The 18478-nt window shown below is 40.2% G+C and overlaps 1 protein-coding gene and 1 long non-coding RNA gene across 4 annotated transcripts in view; one reads left to right on the top strand and one right to left on the bottom strand.

Moving 5' to 3' along the window:
* The first annotated feature begins 805 nt into the window (after positions 1-805).
* On the top strand, positions 806-1715 carry LOC135939323 (uncharacterized). 2 transcript variants are annotated; one of them, XR_010574731.1, is made up of 3 exons: positions 806-969; positions 1046-1175; positions 1534-1715. It is a non-coding gene; the product is annotated as an uncharacterized LOC135939323 (long non-coding RNA). The 2 variants fall into 2 exon arrangements; XR_010574730.1 differs by lacking the exon at positions 806-969 and having other exon boundaries at positions 976-1175.
* Positions 1716-2393: 678 nt separating this feature from the next.
* The window catches only part of LOC135941358 (max dimerization protein 1-like), a 39339-nt gene continuing 23254 nt past the window's right edge, over positions 2394-18478 (bottom strand). For both annotated transcript variants that reach the window (XM_065486844.1, XM_065486843.1), the window contains exons 5-7: positions 17187-17484; positions 6567-6731; positions 2394-5941 (exon numbers count right to left, since the gene is read on the bottom strand). In XM_065486844.1, the coding sequence (XP_065342916.1) occupies positions 6583-6731; positions 17187-17484 (447 nt within the window). In that variant the 3' untranslated portion in view covers positions 2394-5941; positions 6567-6582. The remainder of the gene's footprint in view (positions 5942-6566; positions 6732-17186; positions 17485-18478) is intronic.

The raw sequence follows: 18478 nt of genomic DNA, 5'->3' as shown, positions 1-18478 counted from the left end.
GTAGAGACTAGACCGTTATTAAGACTTGCTATCATTCTCTGCATAAAAAATTGAATTATTTTAATACTGGCCGCAAAATCTGGGAAAATTGCCCACATTAAATTTTATTTCCCTATTTAACATCTTGAAAATGAAGTTTCCAGCAGGTTTTCAGATACTTTTCTTCCATTATAAAGATTTCATTAGAGAGACATTGACAAAAAAAGTGAAAGCTACATTATATAAATATATATAAAGTGATTTTTGAGTTAGAGTATAAATCAGGTTGCAAAATTCCCAGAATTCATAATAATGTACATTGTTGGGAGTGTCTCGAGACACTGAAACGCCTGCAAAAGATTAAACTATGCAACGAGCATTGCTTCGATGTGGAGTTGGTTGCATATTATGCACCGCAGCAATCCCGAAAAGGAATTTTTCTTGGCTAGAATGCCCTGAGGAAAATTAGATGACAATTTTTATTTCATGATCTAATGATTAAAATTTTTAATGTATATAGAACTCAACATCACAATTACTTTTTCCTGGCAGCAAACGTGAGAAAAAACCGGAAAAAATCACAAAAATTTCTCAGGATGTAAGAGCGGCTCCATCTAGTAGGCACTATTGAAAGACTCCAACGATGTGCGCGCTCTCTATGGAATTCTCGTTCTCGCTCTCTTTGCCCCGAAATTTTATTTCAAAACGTTGCTGGAAACTGTTTTTTGAAAGTGCCATAATATTGCAGGTCAAATTACGTCAGATCGGAGGAATTAATTTAAATTAAAATCAGCTCAATTTGGCTCATTTCGGCTGTAAATCGATGCTATTTTCACGCATGCGCGTTTTTTATTTTACATAATGTATGTCCACGACCACTCCCACTCATAAAACTACTCGCATGCTTTATTTGAAAAATCTTTGAGTTTACGGAGTTTACTTCAGTTTACTCACGTGTTTGGACTTGGAGGACTGAAAACTGATAAACAGGTAACTTTCTTGAGTTTCCTATCTATCAGAAATTATTACAGAGTGATGTTTTGAACGTTTGTGGTGATATTTTCAGGGAATTAAGGATTCAGAGCTGAAAGAAACAATAACACAAGAAACATGGATGGAGCTCGCCCAGCGATTAGATCATCAAACAGAGGATTTTTCGGCGTCTTCAAGGGGATTTACAACGATGAATTCCAGTGGTAAAATTTCAATTCCCGATTATATTATAATATACTCACACTTTACGCTAACTTTACACTCTCCAGTTTGATGGGAAGGATTATTTTTAATGCCTTATCCTATGATACCGAGACGTGTGTTGGTCGAAAAGTGTGAGTTCGTCAGTTATTCAGTACACTTTCCACTCATCTTTCTTCCCATCAAACCGGAGAGTGTACAGTTAGCGGAAAGTGTGAGACCACCATAAAAAACCATAATAACAGATAGATTAAAAATGTATATCACTGAGAGATCTTATTGGCACCGAATTTTTGTTGCTGCAAAATGAAGTTATTTATAACTGCAGAACCTTAAGTAACAAATTATTTTTTTCATCAGGTCATTGGTGAAGAGCCTGGCTATGTTTGGTGTCGGCGTTTGGGTTGCTAGACAGTGCGACGGCGTCGATCTCATGTCTCCAGTGCCACCAGCGTAATTCCTCAAATGTGTGGTTGTTGCTAAAATTAATGATTCCGTTTCATCTGTTTGTTATGTAAATAAATCAGCTAGCTATAACTACACATTGCTGATGTATGGTGGTGACTAAATTAGCATCCACCCCTGTGCCAAAATTTAGTTTGTGCTAAAGACAAACTTATCTAGAGTTAAGGGGCCACTTATCGAGACACAAAATGCACGTGGACGCTTAATAAGTCATCGCCATATATTTTTATTTTGCAAATTTTTTACAAAGTTCAAAATTTAATTGCTAGTTTTCTTAGTTTTTCAAAAATTATTTCTTCTTGCTCTAAAAGTTAATTTCGGATATGTTCACGAATTTTTTGGTAAATATGAAATTTCACAGGGCTTTCAGAAAATGTTAAGTACATATCTGGCTCTACTATTTACAATTTAATCCTAAAAATACCCACGAAACAACCCTTATGGGATATTTAAAATTTTTTCTGGGATGTCACGAATGACCCACCGATCAATTGAACTCATTGAACAGTGTGTACAAACAAAATTTCAGCTTAATTGAGATATAACTATAACTTTATATCAATTTTGAAATTTCGGGCCAATTTAACAATCTTCAAGACTTGCTGTAATCGTCAAATTGAAATAAGTCACCACTGCACGCGGTTCAAAGGTTTAGCCAAAAACTTAAACGTCAAAATCCTTGTTCGGATCACAGCAGTAAAACTCAACAAAAACTTGTGGTTTTCAGGGGAGAGTGAATGAATGAAAGAGCGAGGTTTCATTTTTTCATTATACACATTTTTAATGTCTTAAGATTTAGATGCGAAGGAAATTAAGAACAAATACATTTTCATCTCATAATAGTCCATATGTACAACTCATTTATTTAGCTTACATCAAGTCCGTTACACATACACACTTTTGTTTCCTTTCACGTGTCAACTCAAAATGTTTTGTGTTTTAGTCACTTTCCATTCATTTTTGCATGCGCGCGCAGAACAATAATTAACCCTTAGCTATCGATTCGCCCGCGGGTAACGAGCGAACTCTAACGGCCTTTCTCACCCTCTCGTTTAAAAGGAATTATATAATATAATATATTTGAAATATTATTTTCCGTCGTCAGTGTGAAACTTTTGTGTTTTTCTCACAAAGTGAGTGAATGAGTGAGTTAGTTACTCTCGAGAAAGTTTTGTTGATTTGTCTGAAGCCTAAAAGGTACAACATTGGGCATTTCTCTCAATCGCATTTTGTCAGCTTGGTTTCTTGTGTGTGTTTGTTTGTTTGTTTGTGTTTATAGCTCTCTTTCTCTCCAAGTGTGGGAGGACGCGAAGCATTTCGTCCTAGGATGATGGTTTTGTTTTGTTTTTGTAATACAGTTAAAAACTACACTTCTCCTTCTGCCTCTCTTTCTCTCTCATCACAATTAACGCAGCTTGTGATATTCCGTTTTTGTATGTTTTAAAAAATTGGTGCTTTTACAGTAGACACATTAATTTTAACATTTTTCTCTAACATTTTATGCTTTTTTTGGCCATCCGTTTTTTCTCGATTTTTCTGGACATAGAGTTTACTCTTATTGTTACAGGCAACTAATGTAAAGCTAGGCAAGCGGAGGGCGGCCGGGCAGTGGGGCCGGACGCCCCCCGCTTTGGAAGAGGCGAAAATGAACCAAGAATCGCGTGAAATTTCTCCATTCGCTCCGTTAATCGCTACTAATTAATTAATTAATAATTATTTGTATTATGGAGGCGTGTGTGTTGGTCGGCCGGGGCTGCGCGGGGGGCAAGTGAGGGGGTGAGATCAGTTGCAATTTACACCGGTTAATTATTGTCACTGTGCCCGCCCGCCCGCGGCCCCCAGCCTCCTCGTCGGGTCAACGAACGGTTCGATTGCATCGGAAAAAGAGAGAATCAAGCGCTATTTCCATGCTCTGCGAGATGATATAATAATTATTTATACATCGCTTGCAGTGTAATATTAAATATGTCGACACATTCACGCCATCTAACAGATTGGGGCCTTGCTACACACATACAGCTCTAAAGCACTGAGGCGTCAGGTTGCGCACGCGCCGGTCCGGCGATTCACTCGGTCCGCACACACGACCCCCCTTCCGCGACGGAGTCGCCACTGGGCCTCCCCTGCACAGCCGGAGTTGCGGTCGATCAAGCCGCTTTTTTACACGCGTCCGCAGCGAGAGGGGAGGTGCTGCAAAGGGTCAGAGCCGCGGGAGTGGGGGAAGGGTCGCCGTTCTTTGCTCTGATTGGGTGATTCCGAATTTTGACCAATTTTTTATACAATGCGCTTCCGCGCATTGTAATAAATTTAAAGCATTTTTTTGCATCACATGTGTAGACTTTCAAGAAATTAGGTAAAATTGACAAATTAAACTTTTCATTAAAGTTTTAAAAAAGCGTTACAGCCAAGTTGTGAAGCCTATTTGAATATACACCAAGTAAATTAAAAATAAAAAATTAAAATTTTTGTCCTCTCACGATGATATTTTGGTATGAGGAGCAGAGTCCATAGATATTTTTTTTCAGCCATGTTTACTTTTTTTTCAATTTTTAACGATTTTGGACTCTGATGATGGCTTGCAAACCGAAAGAATAAATCCAATTAATCTTTCCATTGGTTAGAAGTTAGAGTATATTCCACCAAGCCATATTTTTTATATTTAAATCACTAGGTTTTAACTTTAAAGGCCTAAATAGACCTGAATGAAAATTGCAAGCAGTATTTTGGAGAGTCGAAAACTTGTCTCCTCAAGGCGAATCTCTATACACCAAAATTCATCTCGATTGGTTGACATGGATTTGAAATTAGGTACCTCCGTCATAAAAAATTAAAATAAAATAAAAAATTGACGCAAAAACATCAATTTTCCTTTAAAAATAATTCCATTCATCGTAATCTGGCAATTATTTTGACTATTAAACTTGATAACACGTTTCGGAACCACCCCTGTGAGACAAAGGTCGCGAGTGGGCAGTCAGATTCCCACCTGAGGCGGCCCCCGGAGGGACGACAAATTTGAAAAAGCGCGTGTATTCCAAAAACAGTCATTTTATCGAATTGACCCTGATCAAGGCTGGGCGCATGGGTGAGGTGGTGGCGGCTCTCTGCGCGATTTGCGACTGGCTCAAGGGGGGTGGGGGCTGCTCCTGGTTTTCAGTTCCCGGAGGCGGGGGGTCCGCACGCAGAGCACCGAGCGGCCGGGCGGGCCCCCGGGAGGGGGAATGGCAGAAAAGTGGGTCGGAGCAGCCTGGACCGGAGTGAAGGGGCGCGCGGACCAAATCTAAACTCGTCGACCGAAGGGGAAAGGAGGGCACGAGTAGGAGCAGAAGAACAGGAAAATTATATCTCTTTTTTTGTTGTATTTTTACATACAATTTGTACTTTTTTCATCATTGTTTTGGAAAATAAAAGAAAAATAATTTTAATATATCATATAATATATCTCCCATTGTTTGCTTATCTTCGTCATCAGCATCTTCTTCTTTGTCTCGCGTTTACAGATAGTAATTATTATTTTGTGATTTTTTTTCTTTTATTGAGCCAGAGAATGTTAAATTATTTGTTTGTGATTCCCGAAAATGAGAAATGTTTGGGAACAGTTGCAGTCTTAGCTCTGGCGGGAGATTTCAGCGTTCATCGTCATTAATTATTCATTTTTTTCATTCAATTATCAATCGGAGGCGCCACACCTGCTTTTTTCACTTCATTTTTCAAGGAACATATTCATTGTAATAATATTAAAACATAATAATCATCATACTGACAACAAGTACGGGTGGGTTCAATTCTTGCTTGCTTCCAATTCCGCGGACGGCCCAGGCTTAGGAAAAAAATATCTTTTTCTCAACGACCGGGTACAGTTCCCTGGGCGAGTCTCAAATAGCTTTCCGAAGAGAGACTTCTTTAGGTTCCAACGCACGATTCAAATAAATTATGTACAATTTACACAGCGAGTTTTTAATTTACACACACGCAGAGTGAATCGATTTGCTCCTCCTTTGCAATTAGGGTTCTGTATTCTGACTAGGAAATAAATATTTAACGGTTGGAAAAAAAGTTAATCCGTTTTGCCTATCAAAAATCAATAGGACTGCATTAAAAATTCCTTTCTCATGTTTTTTTGGAAGTGTAGCGCCTCGTACTGGCATTGATTTACTTGTAACTGTTGTAGTGGTGCACCCGCAGGCGCTGGCTCTTTCTTGTTTGTTATTCAGTGTATGCATTTTCTTTCTTGTTTAATAATTTGCAGAGCGACGAGGGAACCGAGGCCTGGTCGCGACTCTAGTTCTCCGTCGGGTTCCCACTGAAAGAAAAAAATATATTTTAGTTCTAAGGTCATGGGTAAGGAGCAAGTAAAGGGATGTGCAAAAATGGACAATTTTTTATTAAAAAAAATTATGAAATTTTTTAAGTCTCGTTGCACAATAACTATTTATGTGGCTTAATTGACTTTAAGGAGAAATATCAGTATCTGAACGTTAAATATTTTATTGTTTTGCCAAGTGCCACCTTTGAAATCACCACTTTTTTATTTTTCGCTTATTTATAATCAATTTCAACGAGTTAACCGGTGGAAAAAAGAACTGATTTTATTGTGAGCGTGTTGGATTTTTTATTTGAAAACACGTTGACCGGATTCTCTGTGAACAGCGACTACTGTAAAAGGTGGAAATATTACATGGGGTCGTAGTTCCCAGGAAAATTTAAAAAGGCGGCAAGGCGCGTGTATAAAAAGCGCGGGAAAATTGTTAAATTTAACGTGTTTGCTGAGATTGCAGCTTATATTTCGATTAAATTGTCGTTTAACTGATTTTACAAAAAGAATGCTTTAAAACTCAAAAAATTTAGTGCTCATTTGATAGTAAGAATATCATGGCTGCCACAGAAAAAAATTGTTTGCACATCTCTATCAGTGGGCAGTCACTCACTCGAAGGGCAGGCAGGCTAGGCGAACTCGCCCAAGGTAAGACGCGAGGCGGACATGGCGACGCCGCTATCGCTAGACGTCGACTGGATGCTGCCCTGGTCATCGGAGCTCGAGTCTCCGTCGGAACTTTGGTTGCAGCTCGTGTAGCCAGTCACGTCGACCTCATCTGTAACAAGAGAAACATACGCATATAATTTAGGTTTGCTATTTCACAAAAATAAATTAACAAAAAAGGAAAAATGAGAAATTTTGCAAAAAAAGGGTGAGGAGTGAAGTTGCATTTTTGCTATTCGTTATTTACCAGTAGCTTGATTTTTATGTTTTTTCTTTGCAAAACAGCACTGCAATTTAAAAAAATCTGGTTTTCGCAACTTTGGGAAGAACTTATTAATAAAAACAGTAAAAGCATCGCACGTAATGTTTTGGCTCATTGATATTTTCTTGAAATTTTGCAACAGTTCATTTCAACAATTAAATAAGGACCAAGTAAAAATATATTTTCAGATTTCACCAAATCAAACGGTTTGGCAAAAAAATCGCTTCATTTTCATTCCTTTCCTTCCGATCAATCCAACGGAGTGAGCTGAAATTCCCTTGAGGCGAAATAAATCCTAATTTTCAAAAGGGAGACAGACGGTGCTCCCTACTTGAATAATTATTTACACTTTGGAGCCGAGTTTTTCAACAATTTACGGCAGCCCGGGAAAATTTATAGAGGCTATATTTTCGACATATTTTTTTAAGAATTTCATAGTACATACGTATTCACTTTTAAGAAGTTTCATTAAGAAGAGATTCTGTAATGAAGCAACACTGTGATTTTTTTTAAACGATATACAAAATTTCAATTCTTAAAATAATTTTTCAAGTTTGTAAATAAACAAAAAATAATGTGAACTTAAGGCGAATCCTTTCACGCTTTCCAAGGTGAACATGGTGTGCAAAGCCGTGCATAATTCTCCGCTCACACAGAGTATAATCGTTGCGAAAAGCTCGAATTTGGCCTCAGTGCTGGCGAAGCCAGCAAATCTCGTTAGGCAAATTGCCAACAGCAGCAGAGGCAGCGAGGCTGTTGCATAACTTTGAAATGAACAAACTTGCGCTTTTGCCTGATCAGATTAAAGAAAGCAGTCGAGAAGATGGGCCGAGAAAATGTGCAGTGCCTTTCGAAAAAGACCCGCGTATTATCATGGTGGCGTATCGCGGGCGTCAGACGTTTCCCGGGAAAATCACATATATGGCAATTTAAATGTCATTCGTCAACGCGATAGCGATTTTGACACGGCCTGCAATGATAAGCTGTGGCGGTCGAAACGAGCTCCGAGCGAGCAGTGTTTCCCCGAAAACTCTATATGTATACATAATATATTTTATTTGTTGTTTCGCGAACGGCGCTTGCACGGCTTCTGCAAACAAACGCCAACCACGTGATCAGAATTCGCCCAGTGTGCGAAAAATAGACCGAAAGTCTTTGACTGATAGAGCGAGTGGGTCGGTTGCGACACTGAGCCAGAAAAGCAGATTTGCTTTAGTTTATTTACGTGTGTTGCTAATTGAAAGAGCCTAGCGCAACACATTTCCTTTCGGACGACACAGGATTCTTGTTTCCGCGACCAGAGTGCTCTTGATAACGTCGCTAAAGACAACTTTGATGGTTTTATGCTTCCTGCGAAGCTTCAGCTTTTAAGCATCGCCCAAATCGACCGTGTTCCAAATAACAACTCACGAGCTCGCGAGGAAAAAAACAATCAACGAGAGATTTTTTATCAGTATGGTAGATTTCAACCAAGGCTCTTAATGTCCAAAGCCATTAAATACTATTCCTTTTGTGTGTTAAAGAATAATTTACTTTTGAATTTATATTGCAGCTCTAAAAAAGGTCAATAAGTTTGGTAAATTTTAATTAGAAAATTTTTATCCTCCTGAATTGGAACATTGCAGCTTTTGAACAAAAAGGATGAGTAATGATGATGATTTATTCTGCAGAAATATTTTCCTCGAGCGAAAAACAAAACCTAGCGATATATTATATTTAACCGATTTTAATACAAGCGCACGAACAATGAATAACAAAAAAAACATAACAAATTCTTATTTAACTGTGCCACAAAATGAAATGACACACATAATATGATAGTGCCTAAATTAAGGCGAATTCGGGCTTGGAACGAGGTGACCCGGGCACAGGGGTCAATCGGAGGTCGTTGACGCGGCGGTGGCTGGCGATCGGTGCCGCCGCGAGATGGCTCCGTCTGCGCGACTTTCTATTTCCGTGCTGCTGGTCTCGTGAGCGAGTGAGTAAATATATCCGATTTTGCAATTGCGAGGGCCTCGAAAGGGCGGAAAATCGGAGAGGAAAAAGGGGAAAGAGAAAATCGTTCGCGCTGCGAAAGGCGGCCAACGACACCACCGCGATGAGTTTAAGTAAACGCAAGTCGTGGCGTGATCCGAGCCTGCGTCACGTGATCCAAGGGCCATATGGGTGTTGCGCTCCAAACGCGATCTGAGCAGCACTTTTTTCTAGCAGTGTGACAATCGCCCACTGCTGTCCGTTTGCAGAGGAGAAACTTTGTTTGAATGTGGCCTACTGATGTGTGAGAGGAGTGGCGCAGAGACTCATCATTTCTCATTTCTCGTGGAATTTAAATGATCAACTAAATTTAAATAGGTCCCGATTTTAGCTAATATTCAAATTTAATTGCTAAGGACTATATCTTAAAATTTTAATATATGTTTTCGAGATGAAGCGAGAAATTTTTCTAAGACCGTAAGGTCGGATTTATTATAATCAGTAAAAAAATGCAGTAAATAAATAGCGAAATACATTTTTGGAAAATAATTCTGATTCTATCTGCAGATTTATTTTCCTACTTTACTCCTTGTCTTTCATTACATACATTTATTTGCGGTTAAATTTGGGTTATATAAGATTTTTTCAAGGTCTAAATTGCGTGGTGGGGGGGGGGGGGGGCAGAAACTACCCGTGCACGAATAGGATCGTGACTCTGCTGTTGGGCACCCCCTGTAAAATCCATGCCGTATTCACTTGTATTCACTTGAGCATTCAAAAAGGGAATAAGCAACAAGCAACCGCCCATTCATAAAAAGAAAATTTTACACGAAAATTATTGGGAGAAAAAGAGGTTAAAGCAAAATGGTTTAGAGGCGTGACCACCAGGGTGTATTGGATTTATTTACCCCTCCCCTTGGATTTATTTACTGTGTCAACCAAACGCTATTAGGACTGCAGGTAGTCCGTTCGAAAGGCAGTTCTATAGATCCAGCTTTTTTGACGAGGCCAAGGATTGGCCGAAATTGCAATACAAAACAGTTCTAGATTTATTTTGTTATTACTCTCTCAGCACATTTTTTTCTCACTCTATCTAGGTTTATTTTCCTATTTAATATCTCAAGAAGTTTATTTTATTTTAATTTGACCAAATAATGAAAATTTGATTGGGTCATAGGTATGGAGGTTGCGATGGCAGCACGAAGTGGCAGAAAGCAGCCAGAGAGATGCTTTAAGTTAATTCCTTTGTGTTTAATTTATTTTAATATATATTAAATTACAATAGAAGAGTAAAAATACTTTTTAATTTCTTATCCCATTAAGACATTTTTTGTCTTTTAAATTTTTTTAATTTAATTTTAGAAATTGAGTTTAATTTGAATATCAAATTAATTTTTTAAGTTCGATTTTGTTCTTGATTTTTCTCGTGGTTTTCTCCATCGATGTCCCACAAATAAAAACAATTAATCCCATTTTTGATCAGAGTCATAGAGTTCATAACGTGCGGGGTGCGAGTGGGGTGGACAACGCGTTCGGGAGTGGCTTTCGTTCGTTCATTCGTCCGTCTGACGGAATTGATGGAAAAGCAGTTTCTTGGGCATTAATTAGTCATCACGGACGGGTCTTCCGGGGCGGCGCCTGATTGTTTCACGCAATCCCGTGACGAGATAATGCGAGTGAGGGTCTGCTGGGATGGCTTTTGGCATGTCGCTGCGTTTGAACGCCCGAATTTACCCGTTCTCTCGATTAAAAGCAAAGCACATCCTGCTAGCCTCACAAACACTCGCACAGAGATGGATGGATTATTTTGGGATTTCGGGCGGAATGCGTATGGCTGAGGCGATCCACACGACTCGGCCTCAGCGGCCAGATTCTCACATTAGGCCAGAAAAGAAGGAGTCAAGGTCGCGGGAGAGAGAAAAGAATTCGGGCCTCCTACGCTCTCGCTAGGACCGAAGAGCACACCTGCCTCCGGGGTACCGCTGCCGCCACCGCCGAGAGGCAGAGAGAGAGAGAGAGAGAGAGAGAGAGAGAGAGAGAGAGAGAGAGAGAGAGAGAGAGAGAGAGAGAGAGAGAGAGAGAGAGAGAGAGAGAGAGAGAGAGAGAGAGAGAGAGAGATAACAAATAAATAAACGCGCCGAAGCAAGCAGCCCCCAATGCGGGCGTGCAGGTGGAATTTTAGGCCTCAATAGACACCCTCTTTGCTTTGCATCGCATCCATCCACCTGTTCTTTTAGCTGCACGCAGCAATAATCCAGCCATCCGTTTAGATTTTGACCGCAACACCCAACATCTAATAGCATTAATGAAAAATATCTGAGATCCTTTAGTTATGGTCATAACATGGAGCAGATTTGATAGCTATATGGTTGCGTTATTTTAAGGGTCATGTTCTTCAACAGATCCTTCACACTCAAGATGGAGTTTCTTAACAAAAGGCATCAAAATTAGTTTTGACGAGTTTTGAAACCAAAATATGGTCAACTGAGATTAGAAGAGAACATACAAAATAATTCTCACAAAGAGATAGAAAAATCAGATCTCATTTTGGCTTCAAACAGGGTGAGCCCAAATTTCTAGTCTCAGCCGAGTGTTCCCTTGCATAATTTCAGCAAACCAGAGTATTAATCTGATGCTTCAGTCTTATAAACTCCATACGGGAGAGCGATATTATATATATGGTTATCAAATTTAATAACTTATTTCTTTAGCACGCAAGTTTCGTGTCGATTGTTTCGGAAAAATTTAACACCACTCTTATAGACAAATTTTTGCTCATTACTAATTATAAGAGAATATTGTAAGACGTTTCAGAAATTTAGCAATTATATACAGATCAATACAGGTCCTCAATTTAAGGCTAAAATTAAAAATAAATCAAGCGTGTAGAGGGTGGATTTGGAAAACCTGCTCAATCGTGTATTCCAACTCGATTTGTCCAGCTTACGAGATTGTTCCGCCTAATTAGACACGAGAGTGTCACAAGAGCGAGCGTTTCGAGTCAAAGGAGACGACTTCCCAACTTCAGTCGAGTTGAAAGCTCTGTAATTACATTCAAATACTCGACTTGCTCGTGAGCTAGGCTAGGCCAAGCGCGGCCGGAAAGCGTAATTGTTGCACACGTAGTTCAATCCTGAAGCCACGCTTTGACAAAGTCAGTTAGAGTGAAATTCACACGCGTGATTTTCGAGTTTTCTCACATCAATTTGGTTCCTTCCCTGCGCGTAGAGCTCTTTTGTGCGGTTGCCGAGGAAAAAATTATTCGTGCGGCTCTGCGCGCTGCTTCGAAAGAGAGGAGAGAAAAGGAAGAAAGGAATCTCCTTTGAGAACGACGAGGCCGGTCGTTAGAGCGACGGGATAATCATAATTCAGGCGTTGATATCAAAAGAGGTGGTGCCCCCTAGGGTGACCTTGACACTAGCTTCTCCACAACTCGCACACACCCTCGCTCACGAATGGCCGAAAAGCAATCGACGATGGAAAGTTTCCCTTGAGCTGAGCGCGGTTCAAACTCTGCACTGCAGGAATATTCAGAGGACAAAATGCTGCAACGATTTTCCATATTAGGGGCGAAGAAACTTTCCAGGGGTGTGCTTAATTAAAAATTTCTCTTGCGATTAGTATTAAGTGCGGTGTGTAGGGGGCGCAGAAGGAGAAAAGTGCTCTCGAATCAATTTCGTGCGCCGGCTTTCCATGCGACTTTGAATAATTTACGAAGCGAAGGCAAAAACGCTGCTAAATCGCGAGAGCAAACAATAACAAAAGGTTCAACCGCTTTGCTCGCGCACATCGATCCACAGCACTTTTTCTCTTACAAAGCAGCATATGTGTGTGCTGGAAACGCGTTGGTCGGCCGGCCGGCCAGCCAGCTTCCGGCCAACTTTTCTCATGATCTCGTTTCGGCCGCGTGCGTCCATTATGTAAATCGGCCCCGCTAATGTTGCCATTACCAGAACGTTTACTTTGCTGTGCCTTCCAGGAAACGCCGCTCAGCATACATTTATTTTGCAAAAGATACCTTTGCAAAGAAGATACATAAAGAAAAAAATTTTTCAGAGTCTGATTCGGTTTGAGGATTCTTTGACGATTATTTATATTATTTTTTTGCAGTCTGTGCTATTTTTCAACCAATCGTCGGACCTGTTTTCAAATTTCCAGTTGCTGTAAATCAACCTTACAAAAAAGGCACACAACTATGATTTGAGATATTTTTTTAGAGAGCGCATGAATAAATTTACTCTCATCTTTCCACTAAAGTGATTAATTTTTGCGTGTAAATAACAAAATAAAATAAATTTGCAGCATTGGACCATATTCCTTGGAGCTTGGGAAACTTTTCAGTGCTGAATTCGGCGTCGGTCAGTCGGCGAGCGCAGGAAAACACTGATATAAATAATGCATTTGTTCCGTTTCATTTATTGGCGACAACGGCGGGGAGCGGCGATAAAAAGCAAAGGCCGCGCGATTTGATTTATCTGGCGTGCGTTACGAGTATATGTATAGTGTGTGCGTGAGTGTGAGTGTGCAATAAGGCCGTTCGAACCAGCGCAACAAAAAGCATGGATTGATTATCTGCGAGCGACAACAACGCACTGATCACACGAGAGAGCAAATGCAGCAGCTGCATTGTTGACAGACGCTCGATATTGCCATAAATTATCTCGGTGCAGTTGCCATGCGCCACACTTGGTGACTTTGCACCGACATTCAACTCAAGAGTCACTGTGATTATATATATTATATAGGGTTGCCAAACGCCACAAGCCCGTATCATTATGTTTGAAATTCCAGAAAAATGCCGAAAGGAACAAAATAACCGTACAGGATTGAAAACTCTCGAACATTATTTGATCAAATTAATATTTTAAGGGCCAAATAGTTATTAAATATTTTCTTCACTGAACGAATGCGAGATTTTGACGATTTTCAGGGTATTTAAATCTCTTCATGCTGTAATAAAATTTAAAGGTCGAAAGTTTCATGGGCAAATCGAGCACTCTTTTGAACGTGGTAACCCTGACCCGGAGCCTTCGTGTACCTGTCCATTTGTGAAGGGTATATAAGCACTGCGATTAAAGGCCTATATACTATCGCACTGAGCAGTTAGCAGTTTGTTTGTGAAACAAATTCCGTCGAAAGTGTCTATTTGCATAAAAACGGATTATCTTATTAAGGCCGAAAATGATGGCTGCGACGAGTCTAATTATAAAAACAACACGAGAGCGGCTGTTAGTGTGCAACGAGCGGAATCAAAAGTCGTTATGGAAATTACGAGTCAAGAGAGTATGCTTTTCGCTTCTCAAAATGAATGAGGCCGATGCTCGGTCTGTGAGAATTGTTTGTCTAAAATTAGAATGCATGACGGTGCCGTGATATTTAATAATAACAGTTTAAAGGTTCAGCTTTTTTCAAAAATGACCCGCATTAAAGAAATGAAATCCCACACGGGCGACGCAAAAATAAAATTCTTAAATTAAATATACTGACAAAAGGAGCTGACAACACAATTTTGAAGTTCTATTACGCTTGTGCCAATAAATTTAAATGACCTCTCAATGTCAAAAACATGTATTTTAAATTTAGAAAAAATGATGTGTATCACTTCACTATACTATAATAAATTTATCTGCTTCAGGAAAAAAATTAGAGAGCTGCCTTTTCTTCCTTTTGTTATTGTTCGTTCCGAGAGAAGAATTAAGAAACAATTTCCCATGGCGGATGGTGGAGCTTATTTTTTGGCTGGCTAACAAACTAATGATTGGCTTGCATAGGTAAATATGCGGTCGGCGTATATGAATGCCTTCGTTCACGTGTGGGTGCGCGCGGGGTGCGTGAATCCGGCGGCTGGACGGACTCACTTCCTGCCCATCTATCTGCATACAAACGCGCGCGAGGGGCTCGTACGCTGCTGTATGTTTAGAAGCTTACTCTGCTCCATTTGCATAAAATTGTTGCGCTCGCTAGCACCGAGGGGAGATAGCCGCAGCCACGAAAAAATTAACACGCTGTCCGAGCCGACACCCAACACGATTTTCCGACCCGGATCAAATATTATAAAAAAGGAGGCCTTTCCATATTTTTCGGTTATGCGCTGAACCGGTTCAAAATGTCTTTCACGGTGGCTCTTGCACTACTTCCTTCAAATTCATGCCGGTGAAAAAAAATGATTTTATTTCACCATATAGCCCAAAATTTTCAATCTAGTATTGTTTTTGAGTTTGAAACTGGTCGATTTAATTAGGAGGAACTGGAACATCAATTTGAAAATGCAATGTTCAATCATGATGGTTTGCATATATATGCACTCCCTTCGACGAGACTATTCGATTGATGGATCGTTTTTTACTTTCCGAAATTCTTCGGGATTTAACTATCCGTGGAGCTTTCAGGCGCCAACCTCCTGGCAAAAACATTGTCTGAATTTGTAAGTGGCTGCTGGAATTATTGAGGCAGAAAAATAGCGCTGGATCCTTTATTTCCTCCCTGTGCGCGCGGTTTTCCTTCCTTAATTATGTATAAACGGCAAGGGGCTGTACCTGTAGCTTTTTCCGTTCGGCTGGGAACATGCAATTGTGAACAGTGTATTTAGAATTGGTGGCGCTCGCACAAAACACCTCCGCGCGCGATCGTTTTCCACGCACGCAACGAGTCCGGGGGTTTTTCGTCCGGCACGAAATTCGACAACGCCGGAGAGAGTAAGTTTGACGGAGATTGATCGCAAATTCGCGGTTTATTTTTAGCATCTCGAATTAATTGTCAATTTGGATGAAAAATGGCGGGCGAGTAATTTTTCACGCGCGTCACAATGGAGATTAATTCGACTCTCTTTTATTCTTTATTCTTCTTTCAGCATCGTCTTCAAGCGCTGTCCAAGCGGCGGGCGCTGGAGAAACAATGCACAAAAGAGCTGCTTTTTTCGTGCTGAGGTGCGCTCGGGCAGCGGCAACCTTGAGATGAATCTTTTTTCTCTCCTTCCACCACGCGAGCAAGGGTTATATACGCGCCAAAAAAACACACTAATTTACTCACTCCGTACCTGCAACGGCCGCTTTTCCAATACGACGCAAGAGAGTGAGAGGCGCACGATAAGGGACGCAACTCTCGAGAAGCCGGGGATTTTCTGAAGTGTATTTCCGTTTTTTAGAGCTCAAGCAGGGCCCGACGATTCGGGGAGGAAAATCGATTCGGTTTGCTATCGGCAAGCAATGAATTGCTCTTTGAATCTGCTTTTACGGCCACACTATAGACTCGCAAGTTTCGGAAAACGCGTTTGCATAATTTTAGAAGGGTCTGAGTCCGAAATCCAAAAATCCTCTATAAAAGGACCCGACGATTGCGTCAAATGAGCGAATTTTATTATTTTGATCTCTTTCCAAACGGTAAAAATTGGTAGTGAGTGGGACTTAACTAGCTATACTACGCCTTTGAAATGAAAATTCTCAACTGGCTAAAAATTAGTATGGATTCCGAGGTGGCTCGTAAATATTATTAATATTTATGAAATTTTATGTAAAACATAGCCAAAATATCGCTCTAACTATTCCAAATTATCTTATTACTTTTCTCAAAATATTTTAACTTATTGAGTCCGCTAACTTGATCCAAACTTTAAAAATCGTAAAATCAAATTTAAAAAATAAGGATATAAAACCAATACGTAAAAATCGCAAATTGTAATTATTGATCGATTATCTTGTCGTGGAGTAGTGCGGCTATAGCTCAGAAAAGCTACTTAAATTAAAAATTGTTTTTTTCTTTTAATGTCACGTTAAAGGCCAATAATTTCATGTTAAAAGCAGAACGTATCCAGGGTAGCAATATATTTATTCTTTTTCTCTCTTTACTGTAAGCCTATGATCTGTGGTTCAAAAACCGCCGCCTCTTTGCTATACAAACCGTCTATTCAACTCAAATACATTGTAAAACCCTGAGTTCGTCACACAAAAATCTATTGTCGAGCTGACAGTTTCCACCCCCATTAGGTATACGTGTCAACAATGAATCGTTCAAAACCCTCATTTCTGCCTCTCCTCATATGTCAATGTCAGGGTTAGAAAAAAACTGTCATCACGGATATGTCAATTACTCGCATTTCCGTTAGAAATTGATAGTAAAGCAAGTTTTAGTATTTTTTATTTAAAATTTTATCCACAAAATAGAAAAATCAACCAAAGCTTTATTTTTGTTGTTTTTTTCTCGATGCAAAAAAAAAGCAAAATACCGGCACTGCAAGATTTTGTTTGAATGATTGTGCAAACCTTGCAACTTCCACCTCAAAGTGGGGAGGGGGAGAAAGTTGGACGGGGTTAACCTGAGACTTTTTGTACTTACCAGACTCTGAGACGCTGCAGGCCGAAGAGGATGGCGACGGCGAGGAGACGCCGCCGCCGAACAGCAACAGAGACGCCGGGCTGAGCCTCGACGAGCAGGACGACACTCCGGAGCTGCAGGAGCTCGCCGTTGAACTCTCGCTGACGGAGCGCCGCTTGTTCATCTGCTGCTGATGCTGCTGAATCACCGTGCACGGGTTCTGAAGACCCAGGGTCTCCAGACGCCGCCTCAGGTACCGCTGTTCGCGCTGCAACTGCTCCTTATGGCTCAGCACCTTGCGTTCGCGCTCCTCCAAATTCTGCAACAGCAAACGCAAGAGTCAAGAACACTATGTTAGGTATGGGATAGAACTCGTCAGTTTTATAATGAAAAATATCAGGAAAATGAATATGAATTGAAACTGTCAAAAGTTGAAATAGTCATATATGATCTGTGGAGAAACTGGATTCAAAATTTGCGATTATATTATTTGGACCCTGACGATGCGGCTTTACTTTTGCTGGAGGTTTCGACCCAGATGGCTGCTGGATCATCAAGTTGTGAAGATAGTGGGAGTGGGTGCTCAGCAGACAAAAATTCTGTTTCTAACAACGTAGAACAAGAAGGAGAAGCAGGTCGGTACAAATTCAAAAACAATTTTCATTAAATTTTATGCTCTAAATAATTTAACCATATGAAAAATCATCCACTTTTTATAGATTGTATTTAAAAAAATATTCCCAGCTCCCAATTGCGCCATATTTTTCTGCCTATAACTAGGGCTCAAATGGTCATAGAAAACGTGGTACAGCGTAAGTAGACTTTTTAAGACCATGCGGTTTTTAACCACCCTTAGCTCCGAAATTCAACAATCTTTCGTCTAAAATGATTTTAAGCCCCCCAATAAAAATGAAACGGGTCGGTTTGAATTTTATCGCAACATGAAAGAGCTGAAGTTTGGTCGTCCATACGATCAAATCAGCGCGTAAGAGTCAGTCCAGATGCCTGCGCAGCAGAAATAGCACCGAACATGAATGTTAATCTAGAAAACGCAGCAAAAAGTATGAAACACGATACGTGAATCACTCACACACACACACACACTCAGCAGCGAGCGAGAGCAGCAGCAGGTTTCAAGTTCATACACACGCTTGGTCGAGAAAGGTTGTTTGTTAAAAATAGACAATATTCATGCCTCACCGTATACACAAGTTTTTACGCGTAATTCGCGTAATTTAAAGGAATAATAATTAGTATAATCGAACGGTGCACAGCTGAACTGCGCGACCGGGTCCTTATTATTTGTCTTCAGC

The sequence above is a fragment of the Cloeon dipterum genome, chromosome 3 (genome assembly GCF_949628265.1).
Source record: "Cloeon dipterum chromosome 3, ieCloDipt1.1, whole genome shotgun sequence".
NCBI classification, from domain to species: domain Eukaryota; kingdom Metazoa; phylum Arthropoda; class Insecta; order Ephemeroptera; family Baetidae; genus Cloeon; species Cloeon dipterum.
This window is presented reverse-complemented; position numbering and strand designations above follow the sequence as displayed.